We start from the raw sequence: 27,608 nt of genomic DNA, 5'->3' as shown, positions 1-27,608 counted from the left end.
GGTCGTACTAAACCAAATATGGTAAAGCCGACGACCGAAGGACCCGTAACAATAAAACATTCCTGTACTTGTTTAGGGGTTCATTTCAGGGAATATTTGCCAAGAGTATCGTTTTGTTTAATTCCAATACTTGTTAAGGGTAGGGTGCATTTTCAGAATATGGAAATTACGTGTTCAGGGTGCTTTTCGAGACCCCATGGTCGCGCATGGTATCCACTCGTGAATGGAAGTGGCCCCCGGGAGGAGCTCCTAAGCGGCGCACGGTGCACTTCCAGTCGGACTGGACCCCCGTAGGTCGAGGCCACTGTTAAAAGTAAGTACTTGTGAATTTTCACCAATAATTCATTATTATACATGAAATGTATAATGCGTGTAATATGCATGCCGTATGCCTAGTTCATCTTTACAATATTGGGTATATCATATTAAACACATTAAACATGTTAAAGGTCCGGTGTGGAACATATAGCAGTGTTGACTTTACCATACGGGTTCTTGTGTTCTCATCGTCTAAATCCATTCCATGGCGTGGTACGATAAACTCGCTTGCATTAGACACTAATAGCGCACAGGCTTCAGCTTCAGTCTCATCATGCTCATCGTCCAATCATTGTGGGAAATAAGGTACCCATATTGATTGTAAAAGTCCGTTATCATCCTAAAACAAGACACAAAACAATGAGATATCCAACTTTTAGGATTGATAACACATTATTTATTTTTGAGGGGTGAATAACTTCTAATTTTCTAATCGGAAATAGGAATGGAGGGTATTTTGTTAATTATATTCATTGGTTTCGACACAAGCCTCTCGTTTTCCTCGCCTCCTTCCTTTATTTCGTTGTTACACTCTTCTCTATTCGGAGCCCATGCCCACAGACCCCATAGCCCTGGTAAGCGAAGAGCACAGGAGGGTTATTTATTTATTTATCTATTTATTTATTTATTCATTCATTTATTTACACTTTTTGGGTGGCGAGAGGGGAGTGAGTCATAGGCGGCGGAAGCGGGGGGGACGTGTCCCCCCCCCAATTTTAGGTGGGGGGACGACCCCCCCTTATTTTTTTTTTGATAACCCCTTTTTTATTTTATTTTTCGTATTTTTTTTTGCTTGTCAATTTTTTTTCGTCCCCCCCCTAAATTCACGTGGACCCTCTTGACACGTGTGTTGTCCCCCCCCCCTATAATTTAGGTTGATGACCTTTTTTTTTTTTTTTTTTTTTTTGCTTGTCAAAAATTTTTGGGGCGCTTGTCCTATTTTTTACATGTGTCCATCCCAAAATTTCAGGTGGACACCCCCTAAATTTATTGGCTTCCGCCGCCAATGGAGTGAGTTGCTGCCTACGTTGTACACCAGCCATCGGCAGCACCCCCTCCTGATAGCGAGTCTGGCATGCATCAAATATTTAGATTTTGGTGCTTGTAACCTATAACTTTTTCTACAAAACGAGCACCATCTCTTTAAAAAATTGTTCCCATGGAGCCTTGTCCAAGCCCTTCTTTATCCTACAATTTTCATCCCTTCTTATCTCGTTAATTTTTCAACTACAATAAAATAATACAAGCTTATTCGCTCTCTTAAAAAAAGGGTCAGCGAAATATTAGGAAAAAACTATTAGGAAAAGGGGTTAATGATATGTATTGATAATAGAAAACGATAAAAAGAAAAGATGAAGGAAAGCTGCCGGAAATGAAAATCTATCAAAAAATAAAATAAACAAGTGGTAATATTCTATCTTTTTCAACTAATGTTGCAGTCCCATATTGATATTTTAACGAATATTACTGTAATTCGCCGATGGCCTGCTGTAGTTATTGCGTATAATTTCATTTTTCATACACTTTAAAAAATGAAATGCTAATTTAGCTCTTAAAGAGCGTGTATAATGACTGAACTTCAGAGTGCTGATTTGTCTAGTTCAAATTTGAACTAGACAAATCAACACTCCGAAGTGCGGTCACTATAGACGCTCTTCAAGAGCTATATTAGCACTTCATTTTTTAGAGTGTAAAAAAACAAAGAGGAACAATTCAAGTAAATGAACAGAATTCACAAATTTTGGTAAAGCTAATGAAAGTGTTAAAAGGAGGTTTGCTGATTAGATTAAGATTTATTTCCAACGGAACATAAAAAGCAATTGACAACAAGTCTATAATATTTTAGGCCACTTGGTGCATGTCTTTTTTGAAACCCCTGACAAAAACGTTTCGTGTTCGCTCAAGCATGAACAAAACTCATTTTTTAAATGGCATTTGAAAGATAAGGCATTAGAGCATCTTTAACATAAACAATCAGACTTCATATTTGAACAAAATTTTCCACTGTCCAGTTTTTTTTATACGCACTGTATACGGGGTTATGGACATTTTTATTAGCTTTCTTCGTCTCGCTTTCCCCTTTTTACTCTTTCTCACATTGAATATATATAGAAAAGTATATGTTAAAACACGTTCACATATTTTTTTCCACATTCACGGCATTTACTCTGTGCTTTTTGTATTCTTGATTTGAAGTTAAAAGATAATGCTTTATTTCATCATCGTCGTTGGAGTGTACTCAGAATTGAAATAACGCGTTCTGTTTGCTTTCGATTCTTAATTCAATTTATTTCACATTTGCATAAGACGGCAATACATACAATTACAGTGATAAAAGCCATATCACACAAAATACAGATAACTAATGTTTAGAAACTAACAAAGGCCAGCGGCATATAAAAGGTAAATCCCAAACGGCTGTAAAAAGAAAACTAACCAAGGAAAAGACACACACAAAAACAACAACAAATGGCTTAGAAACAATTCATGAAATTATTTCATTATTTACTATGAATGATTTTTTTATGTTTTCGTTCAAAAGAGTTGAGTGAAGGGCATGATTTGAATCACAGAAGAGCTACTACTACACATTAGATTTCAAATTGCATAATTTTATCTTTCGATTTATCCTGAGAAGTATGTACTTTACCATCAGTAATGTTACGAGGGTGTATATAAAGTGGTATTGGCATGACACAGTGTAGAAGCAGAGCAGTGACTTACATGGATAACAAGCACGAGGAGGTTGTTGGATGATATACCGTCAAGGCGCTTAATATGTGTAAGATGAGAAGCCTCCCTACCGTTCGACACAGTCCCACAATACCAGAGCCTGTATTCATGAAAGAAAGCCTTGGGTTAAGAAATCGTAATAAGATGGGGAATCTGTATCAAAGTGTTTGCGTGTCTTGTATGTATATTTTATGGTTGAGGTGGATATGCTAGTGATATTAGAATGTTTCATATGAATGGAATGATTTTTGTTTACTCTTCGCTTCGGAAATCCAAATCAATACGGTATAATGCAAAAGTGATTGAAACATCATTCCCTATGTAGTTAGCGCATTGCACATTATGGCATTCCATGAGAGTTTGCAATAACGAATATCAAGAGCCCGGGTGGCCACTTCCATTCACGAGTGGATACCATGCGCGACCATGGGGTCTTGAAAAGCACCCTAAACACGTAATTTCAATATTCTGAAAATGCGCCGCTTGACAAGTATTGGCGTGTGAAACCCTATACTTTAGAAGTATAGAAAACATATCGATAGGGGAAGGCGGGGTAAGTTGTGACACTTTTTGCATTTTACATGTTAGAATTGATATGACTAGTACTACTGTAGAAATAAGTACCTTGCCTTTAAATTTGATTCTTGGGAAATGTTTTTCACCTACATAAAACTTTCTACCCCCACACTGAAAGTCATCGTGACCTTTGAAAAGCCGATGTCAAATGGCTCAACTTGCCCCATATATGGGGTAAGTTGTGCCACCGTCTGGGGTAAGTTGAGCCACAAAAACTACGTACAAAATGTATGGGGGAAAACCAGCATGTCAATTTTTTGTTTAAAGTCTTTTCACTTGCTAATTCTCTATAAATACTAACATCCTTTAAAAGGAAAAGAGCAGTCATGTAAATTTGCTCCTTTCAGCCTGAATTTCAATCGATTTTTATGGTTTGTTTGTTTTTTTAAGATACATTACCATAGGAATTACCATGGCTCAACTTGCCCCATGCTGTTTGGCTCAACTTACCCCAGTCCGAACTTAGTGCGATAATTTTGTATCCACACATTTATTATGCATCCATCATATAAACGACTACTTTTTGTTTCAAAGTGGAAAACAATGTGGTGGGGTTAGGGGTTATGTATGGGTCATCAATACATGACACCACCATAATAACTGACTCATTCATTATTGGCCTGGGGCTGGTGGCTCAACTTGCCCCTATGCTCAACTTACCCCGCCTTCCCCTACTCTTGGCAAATATTCCCTGAAATGAACCCCTAAACAAGTACGGGAATGTTTTATTGTTACGGGTCCTTCGGTCGTCGGCTTTACCTTATTTGGTTTAGTACGAACCCACCTTTACACCTCGCGCAAATCGGACTCTAGATACGAAGTGTTGGGGCAAAAAGGACATCCTTTATAAAACATTTTAATTTTGTTTTATCATCCCCGCAAATTCGACCCTTAACACGTAATTCTCCCCCGGAATTCTCCTAGCGAAATAGGTACCCTTTTTCATAATTTTCGTGTTTTTGACACCCTTATCACGTTACGTACGTAACGTGTCCTATCGTGAAAAAGACATCCGTTTTACGTGTTTTTGGGGTCACGCATGGTATCCACTCGTCAATGTAAGTGGCCCCCCGGGATCAAGACGATGGTTACCCAAATACCATTTAAAAATGAAACGTGATTGTGCGGAATTATATGCGAGCTTTGTCTTTATAAAATTTTTCGTTATATGTTGAACATGCGTTTCGGCGACCCCCTCCCCTCAAAAATGTAGTTGTTTGACCTGCAGTTAACATGAGATGATTATGACGAAGTAAATTATCTCAATCGAGTTTAAAATGAATACACTTTGAGAATTGTATTGGTTGGCTTGGTAACAAATGTAATAAATCAAACGCAATACACTATTGATCATTTTAATACAACGTGATTTAAAAGCATGTGATATGGAGATGAATTATGGCTTCGTCGTTAAATTTGCAAAATGATGGGTTGTAACACAGAGCCATCGAGAGAGGAAGCTAGATATCCCCGAAGGTGACATTCCGTTCGTCAGATCGCTTTCATAAGATTAACAAATTAATCATTGTTCATGTTTTTGATTCAGCAAATGCCACCTCCCCCTCCCCTTAAAGGGGAAGTTTACCCTGAAGAAAACTTTGTTGTAAAAATAGCAGAAAAAATATTTTAAAATATTGGTGAAGGTTTGAGGAAAATCCGTCAAAGAGTAAGAAAGTTATTAGAGTTCAAAGTTTTGGATTTGTGACGTCATAAACGAGCAGCTGCCCCATGTGTTATGTAATATAAAATGCATGAATTTCAAATTTTGCATATTTCCTGATGACTTAATTTTGTTTTCTATTCATGATCGGATGTGAAATGATTTGTATATTGATAAGGTACAGTGAAAAAACATTTTTAATTTTCTGAGAAAATGAAATTTCATTGATTTTTTACCATTCGCTATGTAGGAATGCTGCTCGCATATGACGTCACAAATCAAATAATTGAAATTCGAATAACTTTTTAATTATTTGATGAATTTTTCTCAAACCTTCGGCAATATTTTTTATTATTTTTTCTGCTATTTTTACAATAAATTTTTTGTCAGGGTGAACTTCCCCTTTAAGATGTTGTAAGAGGGACACACACGCACCACCTGCACACTGCACCTAGCACACTGTATATAGTGCCCAAGATTACCACCACAGGATCACCACATCTCCTGAAGCACAGGACCTGACGCGGCACAACCCTCTCCAGGACAGCGTGTACGCTTTTTGGGAGAGTACTTCTTCAAGGTTCAAGGATGTTGTTTAAGAATAGATTCTGAAGCTTAATGAGTTTGAATCATTTTCATGAAGACATGTACACATTGATATTTTATAACAATGATGCAAATAAAATATTGAGAAAAAAAACTTTGAAAATACACCAACTTATCAGGTAATCAATATATTTCTTGAGAATTTAAATTTGCAAATGATGAATGGTATTAATCTGTCATTTCAGTTGTGGTTTTTAACGTTTCCAAAAAATGTAAAATTGGATTAATAATTTAAGTAGCAGTAATGCTAGCCCTATTGCTTATTGATTACACAGGAGTTTCCTTTAAAGTTAACGTGTTTAAGGACGTGAGAATTCATTTTCAATAACATTTTCTAACAGAGGATACATAGGGTTAAGACAATTATTATCTGACTCTATCAATGTTAGATTTTTTTATCTCAATATATCCAAAATATATCATAAAATACAGACATAACATAATACATTAAAAGAGCAAATGCTTTAAATTGACACCTTATTCATGTCAAAATATAGTGTAGCTTATCATGAACACGGTTTATAAATTAAACAGCTGCTTTTGATTGATGTAGCTTGATAATAAGAATAACAACCAATGTTTAAAACAAGAACCTACCCTAGGTATTCCAGCGTCTTCACATGTCTGCAGCATTCAATAAGATAAACCATGTCATCCTCGTCTGTGCACTTCACCCTTTCCAGAATGAGACACTCCATGTTCTTGGTATGTTCCTTGATGAGCAGACCCAGTCCTCTCATTGTGTCTCTAGATACACGTTTCTGCTCTAGTGGGAGTGAGTGCACAGTGCGAAGGGTAATGTGTGTGAGTTTTTGTCCTCCGGTCCGACGAAGACTAGCCGTGATAAAGGTTATGTCTCTCTCTGCATCATCGATAGTGATATCAATATACACTATGTCTACCAAACCAGGGAGCGAGGAGATCACACCTTTATAACAATGTGGCGTCACTCTCTCAACTGATAGACTTCTGATGGATGGTAGCTCAGGAGGAGATGGAGGGAAATCGATAGATGAGTCTGAGATGGTGAGATGGTTCAGGGAGGTGAAGGAACTGAGACAGGACCATACCCTCGTAGTCATCTCAGGGGACAGTTGACATTTGCTTATCTAAGGAAAAAGTGAAAGCAAACTTGTGTATTTATTGAAAATAATGTTATGTTAAATGAATTATAAAATGTTTTTCAAGCGTCCTTATTATTCACTACTTAATGGGTGAATAGATGCTACAGATATTAACAAATTGAGCAGTATATATCGCTAGTTAGTAAAAAGCGAATAATGCCCTTTTAAATTAAATCTTTATACATCACAATACGTTTTATTTCGGTGTGAAATATAGTGTATTTACTTCGAGATATGTTCTGCATGTTCAGTTACACGATAGGGATTACTTTATTGATTTTATATTTTTGGCATTTGAAATTTCATTAAACGTGGCACTACTCCGTAGTACTCTCTTCGTATATACTTCTTGCCTTAACTTCCAGAAAAAAAAAACGCACAACACGATTTTTCAAGTATTCATAGTGAAGATCAGATTCCGCTGTTTTGTGTGATTGGTAATTTTTTACTTTCTTAGTAACGGATGGTTTATGTCTGTTTTGTTATTTTATCAGCTAATTAACGTTTGCCACTGAGCCTTAGTTTAAACTTGCTTGATGGTTTTAAACTATTGCAAATTTTTCAGCTTTAATTTTTCAAGAATGCCCCTTCAGTTACGAGAATACTTTGGTGAATCCCCCCCCCCCAAAAAAAATGACTCAATGAAAAGATAAATAATTAGATAAATAGAATGAATGAAAAGAAGAAATATCTTAAAAGGTATATGTTGATTTCCTGGCACATATTTTGAACGGGGAAGAACATATTACAGTGATTGATTCTGTCTACTCCCTTGGTAGTTAAACTGTATTAACAGTTTTAAAAGGGAACTTAAACTTGACAAAAGTTTATTGCCTAAAGAACCAAAAAATGAAATAAAACTATAGGCATTTTTTTTCTTGAAAAATCCATGAAATAATAAAATAATCATTTTTTTTATTTATTTGATTTTTGACGTCATATGCGATAAATTTCCTGCATATCGTACGGTCAAAACCGAAGAAAATGTCATTTTTTCAGAAAATTTGAAATGGATTTGTGGTACCTTCTACAATGCTAGAAAGAGTTCAGAAAGGGCTTTAAGGGTAGTTATGGGCACACGCTACTCTACTTACGATCGTGTCTTGGTGGAATTGAAGCTCCAATCACTATCTGATAGAAGAGAAGATTCGAGTTTGAATTTCTTTTTAAAAAAATCTACTCAATTCAGACCAATTCGAATCGTTTTCCCTCCAGTCCAAGATTCTTGAGACGTAAACCCCTAATCCCTGAGCCAAAATCTAAAACTAAACGAATGCAAAATAATGCTATACCGCATCTCATTCGGACACTTAACAATAACCAGAATAAGTGATGAGTGAGTATGCTACTATTCCAATCCCTACCTACTCTTTGCACTTGTCAATCCCTTAATGCTTATGGTTTCGTGTCTCACTTTCCCCTTTGACTCTTTATTTCCTTTCTTTTTCTCTCTCCTTCCCCGCATTCTGTTTCTACTTCTTCATCCCTTTCTTTCTTCTTCCTTTTTCACCCCTTCTTCATCATCTGATTCTTTTCATTATTTCCTACCCTTTCCTTTTACCATTTCTTTTTTCTTTGGTCTCTGCCTGTCTATTCCTTTCCCTTCTCATTATCACAGTCCAACTTTCCACTTTTCATTTTTTTTACCAATATTTCCTCCTTTCCCGCTTTTCACCACCCTCTTTATTTTTCAGCGCAAACATTATGCACTATATTTTCTATTATTATTTTACGATGCAATCTGATACAATACAGAAAGATTCAACTTTTTTTATCTTCACAGTTTAATATGTTGAATTCTAATTATTTATAACTTTAACATGTTTTTTAGTAGCCTCGCTACCGTTCTCTCTTGTCCTGTTGTTCTTGTTTTTGTTTGTTTATGTTTTGCTTTTTTTCCTTCCACCTTCAAATTTATTTGCTGCTTCATTCTTTAACTTCCGTCCCTCTTCTCCTCGACTCTTGTTATTCTGCCTATAGATATTTTTCTCCTTATCCTTCATCTCTTGTGTATTCATATATTTAATTTATTAATTAATTGTACATGATCTAGTAATTTTTTCCATGATTTGTATGTCTCATCTCTGACTTTGTATTTTTGTTTTAGTTATGTGATTCTTGACGTTAACGTCATAATTAACAGATTTTGTCTTGTGATAATTTTCTTTTATTGTATTATGTTTTTGTTGTTATATGCCACATTTTGCTTATTTCTTGATTTCAATCTTTTATATTGTAAAAACTTTTTTTAATTCGTCTCTGTTCGGTGATGGAATTTTTTTATATGACTAAACCATTTTGAATTGAATTGAATCAATAGACAAATCATTTCGCACCTGTTAATAAAATGTGGCACCTGCTCGTTTATGACGTGACATTTGCGAAATTATAAAGCCCAATACATTTCTTTATCTTTTGTTGAAATCGCTTAACCTTCACCAATATTTTTTTAATTATATCTCTGCTATTTTCGTTATTTTCTTATTCAGTGTAAATTTCCCCTTCAGTTATCGTATTTAGAAATGTAGCACTTAGAATATGAACCTGAATGTAGCGAACCGGGGGGCTAATAATTGCGTTTTAAACACTTTTCCTATGATGGGATCTATTTATTTATTTATTTATAAGTCTTTTTTAGTAGGGTAGCTCCATCAGTAATTGATATACTGTTGTCCTTGGAGGCCCTACAACAAAAATACAAACATATAACAAACATGAGTATAAACTATAAACAGTGTACAATGTAAGTTGAAACCAACAAACTGTAAAGAAAAGAACAACACAAGGGGCCAGTTTATAAATTAAGACTGTTATAACGCCAAAATAGAAGACTAAATGAGGATTCGGATTGAGCATTTCTTAAAAAAATAGGTAAATTGTTCCAAATGAATGCACCAGCAAAAGAAAAACTTTGTTTGCCCATTTCTGTTCGAACTCTGGGCAAAATCAATCCTGTGCTTTGTGCACTACGAGTACGAATACTATGTACAGTTTCAGATTTTTTAAAGATACTTAACAAATAGGCTGGATTTTGATTAAGAAAAACAGAGAATATCATTTTACATTTAAAATATTTCCATCTATCTTCGATGGGAACCCATTTCAGTTTGCTTAAATTAATTTGGGTAGGAGTTCTTAAATTGGTTCCCAAAATTATTCTGGCCATTTTCTTGTGTTGTTTAATCATGATATCTTTTGTGTTCTGAGCACAACTTGACCAGGCATTACTGCAGTATTCAAACAAAGGTAAAATCAATGCATTAGCAAGGAGTTTTAATCCTTCCAGAGGTAAGTATTTTCTTGAACGACCAAGTAATGCTATCCTCGATCCTATTTTTTTTACTTGTTTTTGTGACATGTTCTTTCCAATTTAATGAAGGATCTAGCCAAACTCCTAAGTATCTGTAAGTGTATACCTGTAAAATTTGCTGTTGGTTAAGTTTAATGGAAATATTTTTCTCAAGTTTAGTCAATTTCATTTGTGAACCAAATAACATAAATTCAGTTTTCTTTGTATTCAATGTGAGATTGTTGTCTTTTACCCATTCGTATACTTGTTTTAAATCAAAATTCAAGGCTGATTCAATTTCTTCACTGCTTTGACTACTAAAAAACAGAACAGCATCGTCTGCGTATAGCATCACTTGGCATTCGGATACCACATTTGGAAGGTCATTTACCATAATAGTAAACAATAACGGGCCCAAATTGGCGCCCTGTGGTACACCTGACACAGTGGTACCCCAATCAGATTCATATTTTCCTAATACCACTTTTTGTTTCCGATTAGTTAAGTATTCCATAAACCAATGTCTTTCTTTTCCTAGTACGCCATATTTACGTAGTTTTTCTATCAGAATTTTACGATCTACTGAATCGAATGCCTTGCGCAGGTCTATAAAGACTGCGCCTGTCATATGTCCTTTGTCCATTTGTCTATAAATAAAATCAGAAAAATAAGTTAAAACTGTGTGGGTACTATGACCTTTACGAAAGCCAGATTGATTTGGGGAGAGAATATTATTTTCTGTTAAGTATTCTTGTAATTGACTGTGCACTGCCCTTTCCATAAGTTTCATAACAATAGGTATAATGGAGATGGGCCTATAATTATTCAAATCAGATCTCTCACCACCCTTGAATAGTGGGATAACCTTAGCTGTCTTCCACTCATCTGGTAGTTTGCCTGAACGTAAAGATGAGTTGAAGAATTTGGTGAGGTGTGTATAAATAATAGGTGCAGCCATTTTTAGAAGTGCACCGCTTATCTTATCAAGACCAGGCGATTTATGTGTTTGTAATCTTCTTAACTCATTTAACACAAAATCATCACTTATTTCATCAAAAATGAATTTAGTAGGCAGTGATTGAAAATATCTACCAACATCACCATGACTACTATGTGAGTCATGCTTACTTACTCCAATGGAAATGAAATGTTCGTTAAGTTCTTTCACAATAACAGATTTTTCATTTTGAATAATTCCATTTATCTTCAAACCGTGAATATCGTTAACGTTTTTTTCATTTGTGTTAACTGATTTCAGAAGTTTCCAAAGTTTCCGAGGGTTTCTCTTGTTTTCTTTTACACCATTTACATAATATTTCTTTTTCAGCATAGTTCGAAAGTTATTGATGTGATTTCGTACCCCTCTATAATATTTCCAATCTTGTAACTGTCTACTTTTGTCAGCTTTGCGTTTCAGTCTATCTCTCAATTGAGTGAGGGCGACATACTCTCTTGTCACCCACTTTGGTTTATAGCCCCGGACTCTGTGTGTTACGAGTGGAGCGTGTTTGTCACAAACTTCACTGAATTTCGATCTCCAAATAGACCACGCCTCCGAAATATCATCTTCGATGAGACAGCTCGACCAATCAGTCTCACCTAAATCTCGCAGGAATACCTGTTCATCAAAATTCTTAAACGACCTATATGTAACCATCTTGGGTTGTACAGTGGGTTTATACAATTTTCGAACAATGTATACAAGATTATGGTCACTCAGACCAAGAGAAACAACATCACTTTGTTTTACATTTTGAGGGAAATTTGTTAAAATTATATCAATCAACGTGCTTGTTGTTTCAGTAATCCTAGTACAAGATTTTATCATTTGTTTCATACAATTTTGTCTACAAATTCCATTGATGAACCTTGATTCGCTTGTTGAATTCATATTAAAATTAAAATCTCCCAATATGATTACTTCACGATTCAATTCACAAACTTTCATTATGGATTCTTCTATTTTATTTTGATAATAAACATTTGAGCTGGGTGGTCGGTAAAATGTTCCTACCATTATTTGCTTAGTGTTATTTAACTTAACTTCAATCCAAAGGGATTCAAATTGATTATCTTCTAAATTATTTCTACGATTATACATGATATTATCTGAGATAAAGACACAAACTCCTCCTCCCCTTCTGTTACAATTATGGATTGACAATCAATAATGCTCACCTCTACCCCAAACGTCATATCGAAGTTGAATGACCAACCATCAAGAAATCTATGTAATAGAGGAAAATGCAAATTTATGACATATCATTTTGATGGAAAAACGTGCCGTCGTAAACATATCGATAGCCTTATAATCTCTAAAGCTGTTTTGATTTTAGCAACGAAAAATTTACAATAGAAATCTCCTTTGTCATTGGATTACCCTTTTAATAGACCCCTAACATACTATCAAGGGGCAATGGCCAGCTGGGCCTCCAATTCATTTCCATCCGCCGCCATTGCTTTTAGACAATCGTTAATAAGAATATCGTGAACGCAATTATGAATTTAAAAGCAAATAATGATTGATGGAGAGAAGGAAAACAAACCATTCCGAGAAAGACTCGCAACTTTCTATAAACTACGTTTTATAGGAATAGACTTGTGGATTTCAATTTGCCTAATTTTTGTAGCTTATTAGATTCTAATCTAATCTTGCGTTTACTTAACGGTCAAGACCATCTCAAAATATTTTTTCAAACAAATAGAGAAAGAAAACTGTCGAGCATAATACTGAAAAATTCATCAAAATCGGATGTAAAAGGAAAGTTATGACATTTTCAAGTTTCGCTTTTTTTTTAAAAGTTTACGTACAATTGATACCATGCAAATGAAATCGATGATGTCCCGTACTCACTATTTACTTTGTTTTTATTTTTATATTTTATTTCGTAATTCTCCTGGAGAAATTACAGGAGATCCCGCCCGCGCATGCGCAGTCATTACGTTCGCAGCATTGGTTTGGCAGTCATTTTCCGCCATTTTGGGTAAGACAAAAATTGTTTTTTCTTACCCTTCTTCGAGTTGGTTGCTGGAATTAATGTGCTAGAACTTTTTTCTTTAACAACCTCCTTCTAACATCGACTTTTGTTCCGAGTTGGAGTACTTCCTGTCGGAAATTAGATCATGAATCGTGATCTCTTGAATGTGGATACCAGCCCGCCGGCGACTCAGTCGCAGCGGAGTGCGGTTTCTCCACCGGGCCAGACGCCGGCGAAGCCGGGGCAGGGACCCGTTCCGCGAGCCAGCAACCAGCTTCGCACGATAAAGGAGATATCAAATCTCCGTCGGGCTCTTCGGGCATAGGTACCGATATGGCACTATTGAAAGCCAAGCCCAATAAAATTGTCAAGAAACATAAAGACAAAGGAGATATTAAATCTCTGCCGGGCTCTTCGGGCTTAGGAACCGATATGGCACCATCATCAAAAGCCAAGCCAAAAAAGAATAAACCATCCCCCTCAACTTCAAACTCTGAGTTCGAGGAGAGACTTACTAAATTGGAATCGCTTTTGACTAAAGCACTTGAGAATCAGGCCACCCGTTATCAAGATAGTGCCCCTTCTGAGGCCGAGTCTTTTTACGATGATAGTAATTATGGCTATGATGATCAGAATTCTCAGTTTCACGCAAGTCAGGTCCATGTGACCAATGTCAGTGACGACTATTCACAAGCACCAGATTTCGAGAGTGGGGAAGGTGAATGTGATGTGGGCCAAGGCCCAAGCATTCCGGCATTAGCCGCTAAGTTTGCCCAGCCCCAAGAGATGGGACAAGCAATTGATGATAATCTAGCGATGTCTGCATCGTATTTACTCTCCAACAAGTTGGGTGAAAAGGCTCTTGAGGAGTCTTTGGGAAAATACCCCCCCACCCACCAATTGCCCCTTGGTCGATGTGCCAAGAGTTAATGGTCCCATTTGGGACAAACTAAAACAAGTAACTAGACAAAGAGACCTGCAACTACAAAGAATTCAACGTTCATAAACCAGAGGTTTGACAGCATTTTTGCAATCTTTAGACCCGGGGAATATTTGTGAAGCTCAACAAGATTGCCTCGCTTTGCTCAGCAATGCCAATTTCGAGCTAAATTGCACTAGGAAACGTCTTATCAGACCTGATATGAATATGAAGTTTACACCATTGTGCAAATCTTCCCAAGTGGGCAAGTTCTTGTTTGAAGATGATCTTGCTAAGCAAGTGAAAGACCTGAGTGAGCAACAAAAGGCAGCTGCAGGGATGATGAGAGGTCAATTAAAGGACAAGCAATTCAAGACTCACTCATATCACCCATATGCCAGGAATAAAACCAGTACCCGTGAATTGGGATGGGCGCAATCAGCCCAACATGATTTGTGATCAGGCAACCCAGAGGGTCCTTTTTTAGGGCAGCCCCAGTGGAAAAGACGCAAGAACAAGGGTCAAGACCAGTGGCAGAACCCAGGCTCGCAGAGCAGAATGCCTTCCCACAGCCCCTTTCCCCCAAAGCAGGGTGCACCTTGGAAGAAAACAAAGTAACTACTTCTGCTGAAGAGGTGAGTTTACTTAATGATTATTCAAAGTTTCCTATTGGTGGCCGACTGAGGCATTTTGTAAACAATTGGAGAAAGATTACTTCTGATCACGTTATCTTATCAGCTGTTGAAGGGTATAAATTAGAATTTGAAAATGTATCTATTAAACCATACCGTTCACTACCCCCACGCTGTTTTCACATCAGGACAGCTGAAGTAATTAAAATCAATCAAGAAATTATACACTTACTTGAGAAAAGGGTGATTGAACAGTGCTCCCATGAGAAGGGAGAGTTTGTGTCCAACATTTTTACTCGGCCCAAGAAAAAGGGTGGGCTAAGAGTTATTCTGGATCTTTCTGACCTGAACAAGTATATGAGCTATCAGCATTTTAAGATGGATAGCATACATACAGCAACACAATTGTTTCTTGCCTCAGTGGACCTCCGGGATGCTTATTTTTCGGTCCCAGATCACCCTTCAGATAGAAAGTACTTAAGATTTATTTGGCAAGACACTCTTTTTCAATTCACTTGTTTACCAAATGGTTTGAGTACTGCACCACGGCTCTTTACCAAAATTTTGAAACCAGTGTTCGCCACACTGCACCAAGCAAATCACATCTTAGTGGGTTACCTTGATGACACCATCATTATTGGTAACAATAAGGCCAAAGTACACAAGGCAATTGATGCTACGGTTAGCCTTTTATCACAGCTTGGGTTTGTTATTCACCCTGATAAGTCGGTACTCAAACCATTACAGGAACTTACTTTCCTTGGCTTTGTACTTAATTCAGTGAATATGTCCATTACACTTCCTTCTGACAAGGTAAATGAAGTTAAAAAGTGTTGCTTAGACCTCCTCCAAACTAACTTGCCTAGTATTAGAGCAGTTTCCAGAACAATTGGGAAAATTGTAGCAACATTCCCTGCTGTCCAATATGGTCCGCTTTTCTATCGGGCTTTAGAATCAGACAAAATTGTAGCACTGAAAATTAACAAAGGTCATTTTGATAGGCCCATGCAACTTTCGCAGGCAGCTCGGTACGATCTTGAATGGTGGATAGCAAACCTGCACATTGTATACTCGTCTATTCAGCATGATTCAGAGAAAAGAACCGGACCTGGAGTTATACTCCGATGCAAGTGGTTCGGGATGGGGAGCTAAGTGTATCTAGCTAAACTCTAGCGCAGGTGGGCGATGGAATGCCGAGGAGCTTGTCAAGGCTAAGAATAATGAGATTAATTATCTTGAGTTACTGGCAGCCTTTCTCGGACTAAAGTCCTTTTGTACATCTATGAAAAATGTCCATATCCTACTACGCATAGATAATGTAACTGCAGTTACCTATCTCCAGCATATGGGGGGTACTAGATCATGCAGTTGCAATGAAATTGCAAATACAATCTGGAAATGGTGTTTAGAGAGAAATATTTGGCTGTCTATTTCCTATATTCCAGGCAAGCTAAACGTAGAAGCTGACAAGCTGTCTCGGAAATTCAATGATAGGACAGAGTGGACACTGGATAAGCAAGCTTTTAACCAAATTACTCATTACTTTGGCTCCCCAGATATTGACTTATTTGCATCTCGACTGAATAATCAATTGCCAAGGTATGTCTCTTGGCTACCTGATCCTAGTGCATTCTCGGTTGATGCATTCTCCCTAAACTGGGCCAAGTTGAATTTTTATGCCTTCCCACCATTCTGTCTCATACCAAGTTGCTTGCAGAAAATTCTGAATGACAAAGCTACGGGCTTACTAGTTGTTCCAAATTGGCCCTCACAGTCTTGGTTTCCCTTGCTCCACATTATGACAGTAGGGAAACCTGTAGAAATTAAGAGGAGGAAAGGGTTACTAACTCTACCTTTCTCAAATGTCACTCACCCCTTTTGGGATCGCATTGATCTATTATGTTGCAGGATCTCCGGAAACCTTCCAAGAGACTGAATAAAAATACTACGGAGATCATAATGTCTTCATGGAGAGACTCTACTAAAAATCAATACTGTATCTACATAAGAAAATGGAAAAAAATTTGTTTGGACAAAGGTTGGAATTATGTTCAATCATCAGTAGAAAATTTATTGGAGTTCCTTACAAGTTTGTTTGAACATGGAGCTGGTTATAGTGCCTTGAACACTGCAAGAAGTGCTTTATCTACATTTTTAGTTTTAGATGGTCCTTTTACGGTGGGAACTCATCCCTTAGTGCACCGCTTTATGAAAGGAACCTTTCAACTTCGACCACCCAAACCCAGGTACACTCATATCTGGGACGTTAAATTGGTGTTGAACCATTTAAGGAAGCTAGCTCCTGCGAAAACCCTTAGCCTCAAGCCTTTGAGCCTGAAACTTGTCACCCTCTTGGCACTAACCTCAGCGCAGCGGGTGCAGTCGCTTCATCAGTTAAACATTGAGCAAATGACTCTTAAAGATAGTGGAGCTACGTTTTGGTTTGGTCAACTACTAAAACAAGACAGACCAGGACATATCACCGGAGATATGACGTTGGAAGCTTACCCTCTAGATAAACGACTGTGTGTACTTCATTATCTAAAACATTATATTCGAAGAACAGAACGTTTGAGGGGATCAGAAAAATTCCTTTTTATCAGCTATCAGAAGCCTCATGGGAGGATAAGTAAACAAACCATCTCCAGATGGATACGAGTAACTCTAGCTGCAGCTGGGGTAGACACTGATATCTACAAGGCGCACTCAACGAGGGCTGCGTCGGTGTCAGCAGCTGAGAGGTCAGAAGTTCCCATCGCTGCTATTCTCAGACAGGCTGGATGGTCTAGTGAGAAAACCTTTCAACAGTTCTACCATAAGGCTTTGGATCAGAAAAGTGACTTCTCAGCCTCCTTGTTAGGCAGTGCCTCATCCTCGGTTGTATAGAGGTATTATGTTTTGTTCACACCAGAGTTGTGACTTGGTGTAATTTTGGTATCAAATATGCCTCCTGAGCTTTGAAATTTCTCCAGGAGAATTACGAAATAAAATAGAAAGATTAAATGAGAACAAAGTTTGAAATTTAATATTTATTTTATGAGTAATTCGGAGGGAGAGATTACAGGCCCTCCGCTCCCTCCCATTACTCTAAGGCGAAATTAGTTCTAACTTGTTCTCATCTTAGTTTAATCTTTCTTGCTGTTTTATCAGGAGTCATATTTGATGCTTTGAATGATGACTGCGCATGCGCGGGCGGGATTTCCTGTAATCTCTCCCTCCGAATTACTCATAAAATAAATATTAAATTTCAAACTTTGTTCTCATTTAATCTTTCTATTTTGTTTTCATTAAATTATACAAAGTTTCATTGTTACAGACTTGAAAAAATGACACACTTGACTGAACCATGAAATATTAAACAATTTAATATGTTTATGAAGAAATTAATCTTTGTTTCACAGGAAAATGGGGAGAAAATTACAATATATCTCATATTTTATATAATGAAATGCAAAAGAATTAGTGAGTGACTTTATTAGTTCCCTGATTTGCATACCGGCCGGGAAGTGCATATTTAACTGTTTTCTGAAAATGTCATAGCTTTCTTATTTTACATCGTATTCCGATTTTGATAAGATTTCAGCGCTATGCTTGTTGTATTTTCCCCTTTCTATTCAAATCCACTTTTTGTTGTATGCCCGTGGCCTTTAAGAACGCAATCACACACCCCCCCCCCCCTCCCAACACTAACAAACGAGACGGTAGGAATTTAAAGTAATTCTTATTGTCTAAGAAATAACAACTCACACTAGTTGAAGTTCAGCAAATGATGCCACAAATGCAAACGACTCGATGACTTCAACAGGACCTTCGTTTTCCGAACGTCCAGCGCTGTGCAATATAAGCATTTTCGAAGGATGTTTGTCGAATAGCAGCCTCGGTTCTCCTTCTGTCTCACTCTGGAAATGACTCTTCCGTGACGGGAATGATGACGGAGTGTTGCGAATAATTATTCGTTCGAGCTTATTTCCCCCTGTCCAACAGAGAGCAGATGTAATCTGGGCTATGTCCCCCTCTGCATCATCAGTATATACAATGTCTGTCAAACCAGGGAGCGATGAGATCAGACCTCTGTAGCATTGTGACGTCACTCTCCTAACTGATAGACTTCTGATGGATGGTAGCTCAGGAGGAGATTGAGGGAAATCGATAGATGTGTCTGAGATGGTGAGAGAATTTAGCATCGAAAATGATTTCAGACAGGCCCATAGTCCATCTGTCACAGCGGTTGTCAGAACAGAACGCTCGTATTTCACACTAAGAACCTGTACAGAAATATGAAGGGGGATGGTAAGTAGAGAACAGAGACACAGAAGTAGGGTCTATTATTACTGGTAATAGATGCCAAAATTAACACCTATTCTTTTAACTGTTTGAAAATAGAGTAACACTTATTTTTTTCTTAGGACTATAATACAATAAACACAAAGTAATTAAAACGGACTTTTAATACCCATTTTTCTCATTTTCACTCTGTTTTCTATTTTGCGCCATGGATTAATTAATTGATTTATCATTCTGAAATGATTAAATCGCTTAACATTAGACTATTATAATGGTATAAATATAAATCTGTATGAACATCATCCTATTTCTCTCTAAATTATTAACTGACATTAGAATACCTTCTGTTTCAGCTCACTTGGAAGATTTTGTAACCCAACAGCAGTGTAGACTGTTGGTGACTTCAAAAGAATACTTTGTGACGTCACACAACTTCGCACCAGTGATGACACATTCCCATCGCTAACCCCTGACTCGGACGAACAATCTAAGAGAATACGATAACGCTCACTCTCAGATAAATATTTGTTTGTCAGAAGCGTCTCCATTATTCGAATACAGAGGCTGTTCTTTGTGCCAGCAGCAAAACGAATAAGATTTTCATATTCACCAATGTTTCTTTTGATCTTTCGCAGCACTCGGTCTAACTTAGAAATCTTCCAATTCAGCTGCAAATGGCTGCTTTTATCAGCAAGGAACTTTCCGGCTGCGTGTTCTTGGGCAAGTTTGTGATAAAATTCTATAGTAGTAGAATTTGTTTTGTTAGTTCGAGGAAGGCGAGCGTTTGATACAGTTGTCTTGGATACTATCCCTAACTCACATGCCTTATCGAGGACAGATGGAATCTTCTGAAAATCACGAGGGGTAAATACTAACTTCTTAGAATCAGCAAGTAGACCAGTGAGAGCAACTTTACCCAGTTTGTGGATTATTGCGTGTAGGGTTTCAGGTGTAAATAACCCATCGGTCCGTTCATTTGCGTGGTGGCTCAGAAACACGTTTACTTTGTCGAGTAATTCTGTTTGAGTCGAAGTCTTACTGTCAAGTCGATCTACAGACCATAAGTGACATACCATGAGGCAGAATAGTGGTGTTTTTACTAGTTCCTCTATCAGTGGATTCGTATCGAGGTAAAACTTCAAGCCATCTGCTCTCATAGGTTCCTGAATCTGGGAAGAAAAGAACCGGTCAATGTAATCACATGAGCTCTCTTTGGAGAATCCTTCAATCTCCATTTTCGTGTACACCCTTGGTAGATCTCCTTGACTGAAAACGTTTTCTAGGTGAGGTCGAGTTGTTACAAGGACTCGACATTGTTGAAACATTTCCCATCTGAGAATGTTCATGATATTACTCGAGGAAAAAATGCCAGCATACTCGTCTAGCCCATCTAGTATAATATGACAGATTCCCTGATGCTGCCTGATGAACTCCTCCATGCCCTCTGGCGTCAGATCTTTAACATCACTCAGGAGTTGTGATATGATGGCTTCTCCGATCGATGTACTTTGACTTGTGTTTCGAAACTTTACTACGAACAGAAGTGGCAAGTCTTCTAATCCTGACCCTTCCTCTCTGTTAACCCAGTCGTGAGCCATCTTAGCGACAGCTGTCGTCTTTCCTCGTCCAGCCGGAGCCGAAATAAGGATTCGAGATGGAAACCTCCCGTTTACTTCTGCTGAAAATATTTTTTCAACAGAGCCTTGGAGTATTTGTTTTTCTTTAATATCTCTTCCACGAGCATCTTTTTTTACCATGGTAACAACGGTGTGCATTTCCTCAAACTCTGCATAATCGTCTTTATCCCAAGGTTTCATTTGAATTTTACATAGCTGATTCGAATATTTATCCTCTAAGATTGTGCGACACTTACGAACAGTCAGAGATTCCGAAATCTTCTCATTGTACAGATCTGGACAAATGACAAAAATATTAAACAAAATGAATTCAACCACGTGACGTTCGTCCTTCGAAAGAAGTGTATAGATGCTTCGAAAGAAGGATTTGATAAAAAAAAATCATTTGTACGGGTTGTTTTTATATGAGTTTATAGGATAAACAAAATATGAAATATAAAAATTCAAAATATGAAGAATGCATAGAAAGTAGCTATTCCCTGCGGAAGAAAAAAATGGTTTGTATCTAAATTTGGTGCATTAATTTTTAAACACAGTATACTTACTATAGTAAATTTCCTAATGTCCATTGTAGTGCAAAATGTTTATGTATAATTATAATGTTTATCTATAGGCCGTTATATTTTGTGAAAATGACTAAATAATATTTAATTGAAGATATTTTCGTTTATGCCCTAAATATTCATAATCAGATGTCATGAAAAAGGAAAATTTGCGTCTATTTTCATTTTCGACAATTTGGTGCTCCTTCGAGAAAATATTTTGTGGATAGCGTCAGCGTGCATAGTAAATATAGAGAAATTGCCTACGTGCAAATTATTTTTCCCCAAGGGAAGATATTCTCCCGATTAAAAAGCATATAGTCCAGGATAGGCCCCATAGGAACTTGACCAAACCTTGTTTTTTTATATATACAATATTTTTTTATGGTTTCCTGTCAATTCGAGGGTGCTGATTACGAATCTGGATGATGCCACTCGTGTAACCTTGAGCATTTTCTGCAAATTGGCAAAATCCAATATGGCCGCCAAAATATGCAAATTACCCATGAAAATCCTAAAATTGTCCACACATAGGCTATGGAATGCATGAAAGCGTGTGACAGGAGTAAAATACACTCTGAAAAAATAATTTTTGACAAAATATTTATTTTCCTGATATTCAAAATGGCCGCCATAGTCCATTGTATACTCTATTATGTACAATATGAATAGGGAAAACTAATTTTCACAAAAATTAGCACTAAACCGCAAAAAAATCGCGATATATGAACGAAGTAATATATGCAAATCATCATTACTAACGAGATATATCATTTATTATGTCATAAATGGGAACATTTCTGTATTTTGATATCTAAAATGGCCGCCACTGGCCCAAACAGTATTGCGTACAATGGTGGGGGCCCAAATATTCACAAGGGTGATCACTGAAATGCATATTATTAAGATTATACGAGTGGAACGCTGACTAAAAACATAATTGTTAATGAAATATATTATCAATATACCATGTATGTGATGAATGTTGTATTTTGATATTCCAAATGGCTGCCAAAGACCCTAAAAAGTATTATCCACAATGAGAAAGTGGGGCAAACAAATCACAAGAGTGATCACTAAAATGCATATATATATGTGATAGATCAATGGGATACTATTTAAAAAGATATTTTCTAACGAAATCATTCAGGTTTAAAGTTTGTGTTAAATACTGTATTTTTACTTTAAAAATGGTCGCCAGAGACATTAACAGTATTATGCTCAATGGAAAGTGGGAAACCAATATTCACAGAAGCACCATAAATTCAGGTATTAGTGATCTATGAGTAAAATATTGTCTGAAAGCATAATTTCTATTAAGAGAAATCATTTAATCTGCCAGTTTGGAAAGTCAAATTGGCGGCTACAGGCCCTTATGATATTATGCCCAATGTGAAAGGGAACAAATTATTTTAGCAGAATTAGGCTTTGCTTGGCCAAATGGTGATGTGAGTGAAATATCGTCACATACATGGCATATTAATAATATATTTCATAAACAATTGTGTTTTTAGTCAGTGTTCCACTCGTTTGATCTTAATAATATGCATTTTAGTGATCACTCTTGTGAATTTATTTTGGCCCCCGTTGCCATTGTACGCAATAATGTTTGGGCCAGTGGCGGCCATTTTAGATATCAAAATACAGAAATCTTCCCATTTATGATATCTCGTTAGCTCGATCACTCAATTTTAATACATAAACTTGAATGTTATGGCATAAGGGGTACGCCTCTGGCATGGTTTAGAGATTATTTAAAAAATAGAATTCAATACACTGAGGTCGATGTTCATTAATCACAAATTTTAGAGCTCCAGTGTGGCGTCCCACAAGGATCCATACTTGGGCCGCTTCTCTTTATAATATATATGAACGACATTGTAAAGTCTTCAGAAAAGCTTAGCTATGTGTTATTTGCAGATGATACGACACTGCTATATTCTCATTATGATTTTAACAAAATGATTAACACCATCAATGTAGAATTACGTAAATTAACTAACTGGCTACAATGTAATAAGTTATCTCTCAACCTCAGTAAAACAAATTATGTTATATTTCACAACACAAACAAAAACATTATGGAAGACCAGAGCCAAATCTTAATAGACAATACCCTAATTGAAAGGAAAACTAATGTTAAATTTCTTGGTGTTATTCTTGATCAACATTTAAACTGGAATTTGCATTTTCAGCATCTAAGAACTCATATTTCTAGAATTATTGGTATTATGTTCAAACTAAAAGATACGTTAATGCCAAAGTCTATTATACTATTGTACAATTCTTTCATATTATCTTATTTATCTTATGCTAATATTGCTTGGGGTTGTGGAACCAAAAGAAACATTAATTCCTTACTGTTATTGCAGAAAAGAGCCATAAGAATTTGCACAAGTTCTGCTTACTTAGCCCATACTGATCCAATTTTCAAAAAACTGAACATATTAAAAATATCTGATATCAATATCTTACAAACTGCAAACTTTATATTCAATTATGCTAATCACTTGGTTTCCTGCAATTTTAATTCAATGTTTATACGTAATACCCAGGTTCATGAACACAATACCAGAAGTTCCAACAATTTTCATCTTAGTAATCCCAAAACAGTACTTGCTTATAAATCCATCAGACATAGAGGACCCGATGTTTGGCACTCACTGCCTCGTAAAATAAAAGAATGTTCTTCGCTTTCTTCTTTTAAACGTAAGCTAAAAAAACATATCATATCATCATATGACTCATGAATTTTTTTTTTTAAAGTGTATTTAGATAACTTATAATTGTTACACTGGTTTCCAGTTCCCGATGGGGGGGGGGTAGGACATCTGTACTTTTTTCCCTTCATGTCCTCATTTTTAATATGTCAATATTTGTATCGCCATGATGGCACTCGGGGTCTGCCTCGTCAAGACCTTTCGGTCTTGTGCAGTCTCCCAAATTTCATTTTGTATTCATGTATGTTTAATTGCTTTCTTATCAATTATGTATTTTTCTGATATTGTATCTTGTGTTTTTGATTGAATGGAATTTGAATAAATTGAATTGAATTGAATAATGATTTCCTTATATCACTTCGTTCATACATCGCGATTTTTTGCAGTTTAGTGCTCACTTTTGTGAAAGCTAGTTTTCCCTATTTATATTGTACATAATAGAGTATACAATGGATTATGGCAGCCATTTTGAATATGAGGAAAATAAATGTTTTGTCAAAAAATATTTTTTCAGAGAGTATCTCACTCCTGCCACACAATTTCAATTGTCCTCACATTAGCTACGAAATGCATGACATGCATTTCGTAGCTAATGTGAGGACAATTTTAGGATTTTTATGGGTAATTTGCATATTTTGGCGGCCATATTGGATTTTGCCAATTTGCGGAAAATGCTCAAGTACACACGAGTGGCATCATTCAGATTCGTAATCAGCACCCTCGAATTGACAAGAACCATCAACAAATATTGTATACATAAAAAACGAAGGTTACGCCTCTTCTATCCTGGACTAATAGCTTCGGAGGGGAGTTTATAGTGTTGTTTATTACAAAGATAAGCCAGGCAATATCTGCAGTATTATGTTGTTTCGCCATCTAAGAATGCATTTGTCATTTGGCTTTGTGATAAAACCATTTTTTTTGCTGCAGCTCTGATCCATCTACATCCTAAAGATTTTTTTAAATACAGCAAAATCGTTCTTCATGCAATCTGCGCAAATCATGCAAAACACTAGCGCCAGTCAATAGGCAGGTCCTTAAAAATGATTGCTTCTTTCGTCCAAATGATATTCATGACTCGAGAAGTTATGCATAGTTAATGAGGTACATGTATGTCAAATTTCATAATTTCGGTATCATTGTAAATAGTAATTATTGTTTTAGGTCACGCTTTTGAATTTATTAAAAAATAGTAATGTAGGAAAAACTTTTGTATAAAACATGCAATTAAATCATTATTTTTAAAGATTTATTTGATGTTGCAGCCCATATAGTTTTGGAATCATGGTTAAGCTCAAAATATATCATTTCAAATGGTATATATTTAAATAAAAAGGAGCTTTAAAGATCACACTTTTCCTTTATAATAAGCAGCTCGAAACTAAAAATACTGTACTCTGATTGGTCAAAGCAAAAAGGCCACACGTCTCCTAAATTCTAAACGTTCCATGACTACGGCCCCTCCAAGGTCACATCCACCATCAGGCTCGTAGCCAGGGGGCGGTCGCCCCCAACGTCCCCCCCCAAAAAAAAAAAAGATAAAAAGGGAAAAAAAAATATAAAAGCGAAGGGGGACAAGGGAAGATGGGGGGTTTTTTGGGGGGGGGGGTTAATGAAAAATCAAACAACTTTTTTTTCTCTCTCTTCATACAAACGTTTGTTTCTGCACTCCGCGAGGGAATGATATCAAATTTGCCTTCCCATTTGCTTCCCCACGCCTTTTTTCTTGTTGGTTTCCCCCTCCCCTACTATGGGATTCGTATATTCTCGCCAGAAATCATAGTATAAAGAACATAAGATGTCATTGTTTTTCAACTGACACAAAAATTTTGGCTCTTCTTTTCGGAGCGATAATAGGTAAACACTACCTTTACTTCTCGAGTCCCAAAGTACTATTTCTTCCGCTTTTCAGCAAGAAGTTTTTTGGCAAAGGATTTGCTCAAAGGGGAGGCATTAAATTCGTGCTGTGCTGTATGTTAAAGTATGTACGATGAAAGCAATTCAATTTTTTTTGCAATAAAATAAATTATGATGTAATTTAAGAAGGCATTTTATAAAACTTCTGTTCTCAAAAGTAAGAGGGTTATTTCAAATTCCTCAAACTTTTTCCATTTTTTGGCTCTCATAATTTCTTTTTTTAAAACAATTTATTTTTTTTATAATAGTACTTGAGACATATTTCAAAAGATATCAAAATCATCGCCCTTGACGCGACAAGGGGATCCGCACCTTGCAACCTCGCCCTTAGGGAGCGCATTATTTTAGTGTTAGCACGCTTCGTGTGCTCTTCAATCAATCAATTCTTTTATTTCATTTCCATTCAAAACCTAATACAAAGTAATATAAAGCAATACAAATCAAGTACAATTTTATAGGGCATTCTTACTTCGTAAGACAGAAAAAATATAATATAGAGCATAAATGGAAATTTACCGGCCCCTCCAAAATGAAATCCTGGCAATGCGATTATTCACCATGAGGTAGTCTCTTCAAATTAACCGCGCCTGTTGTTTTGTAAAACTTGTCATGCTTATTAACCAATCAGAACTCTGGATTTCATGTTAATCCAGCATTTTGATAATCTTATCTTGTACCTTGTTGGGAAAAGTGTGACCATGGCCCGATTAACAGGTGCAACGTATAAGAAAACTTTGTGGAAATATGGGAATAATTGAGGCTTAAATTAAGGTTTTGCGCAATTTGCAAAAGAAATCAGAGGGAGAAATTTCGTTTTGAGGCACATTTTCAGTCCTGAAATTCACCAATTTATCAAAATAGTACAAAATAAATCACAGATATGAAAGAGTTATATTTACTCTGTCAAATGGTGCATTGATATTTAATTTCACTTGATGATGAAGAAGATTCTTAGAGAGAGAAAAACCCTCACGATTCATGAGATTTTGCGGTAAGCATGATTCAACCCGATATGATTTGGATGAATCTTGTTTTGCTCATTTTCATAGGGACATGCGGCGTGACTGGCGCGAACATTTCTTTGAGTAAACTACCTGATCAGCGAAATTACAATTAGCGAGTAATGTCTCGTTAGTAAATATAACGCCGCATTTCATAATTCAACGCCGAAATATTCAGCAATGTGACGTCAAAACCTAGAATATATGGGATCTTTGCAGCTATGGTCGCCATAATCACGTGGTCACATACTGACTTCCAACTTATTCGAATTAACATAACCGATATAATTCAATTATCTATTTTTTATTTCGTTGAGAATATCTTATTTGACCTGAATTATTTCATACTTACCTTGGGTGGCTAACGTCCCTTTGAGATAAGTTTCAGCAAGCATGACTAGTTTAGCATCAATGAGAGCGTGTTTCAGCCTAGGGTGCTGATTGGATAGTTCCACGGTCTGTCTCCAGTCAAACAGCATATCACGTGTTCCCTTACACGTGACACGTCCTTCTAGTCGGTTAGTCTCCGCGTATCTGTTGATGGCTGCAGATTTGAATTTTAGTGATCGTGCCAAGGCCTCCATCTGTTCACCCGTCTCAATGTCTTCAGCTAGCTTACACAGAAGATCATCTGGAATACCTCCATGTTTTGCCATCGCTTTAATTGATAAA

At 36.6% G+C, this 27,608-nt stretch overlaps 1 protein-coding gene across 1 annotated transcript; it reads right to left on the bottom strand.

The window, feature by feature from the left end:
* Nucleotides 1-252: 252 nt before the first annotated feature.
* Nucleotides 253-27,592, bottom strand: LOC121417044. The gene is made up of 7 exons (XM_041610604.1): nucleotides 27,289-27,592; nucleotides 19,461-21,031; nucleotides 18,583-19,100; nucleotides 12,485-12,533; nucleotides 6,491-7,002; nucleotides 3,043-3,151; nucleotides 253-658 (listed from the first exon to the last, which is right to left on the bottom strand). Exons 1-7 carry the CDS (start codon nucleotides 27,590-27,592, stop codon nucleotides 608-610), a joined length of 3,114 nt encoding a protein of 1,037 aa, XP_041466538.1. The 3' UTR covers nucleotides 253-607.
* Between the last annotated feature and the right edge of the window lie 16 nt (nucleotides 27,593-27,608).

Source organism: Lytechinus variegatus, chromosome 6 (genome assembly GCF_018143015.1).
Source record: "Lytechinus variegatus isolate NC3 chromosome 6, Lvar_3.0, whole genome shotgun sequence".
Lineage (NCBI taxonomy): Eukaryota > Metazoa > Echinodermata > Echinoidea > Temnopleuroida > Toxopneustidae > Lytechinus > Lytechinus variegatus.
The sequence above is the reverse complement of the archived record's forward strand: the minus strand, read 5'-3'. Positions and strand labels throughout refer to the sequence as shown.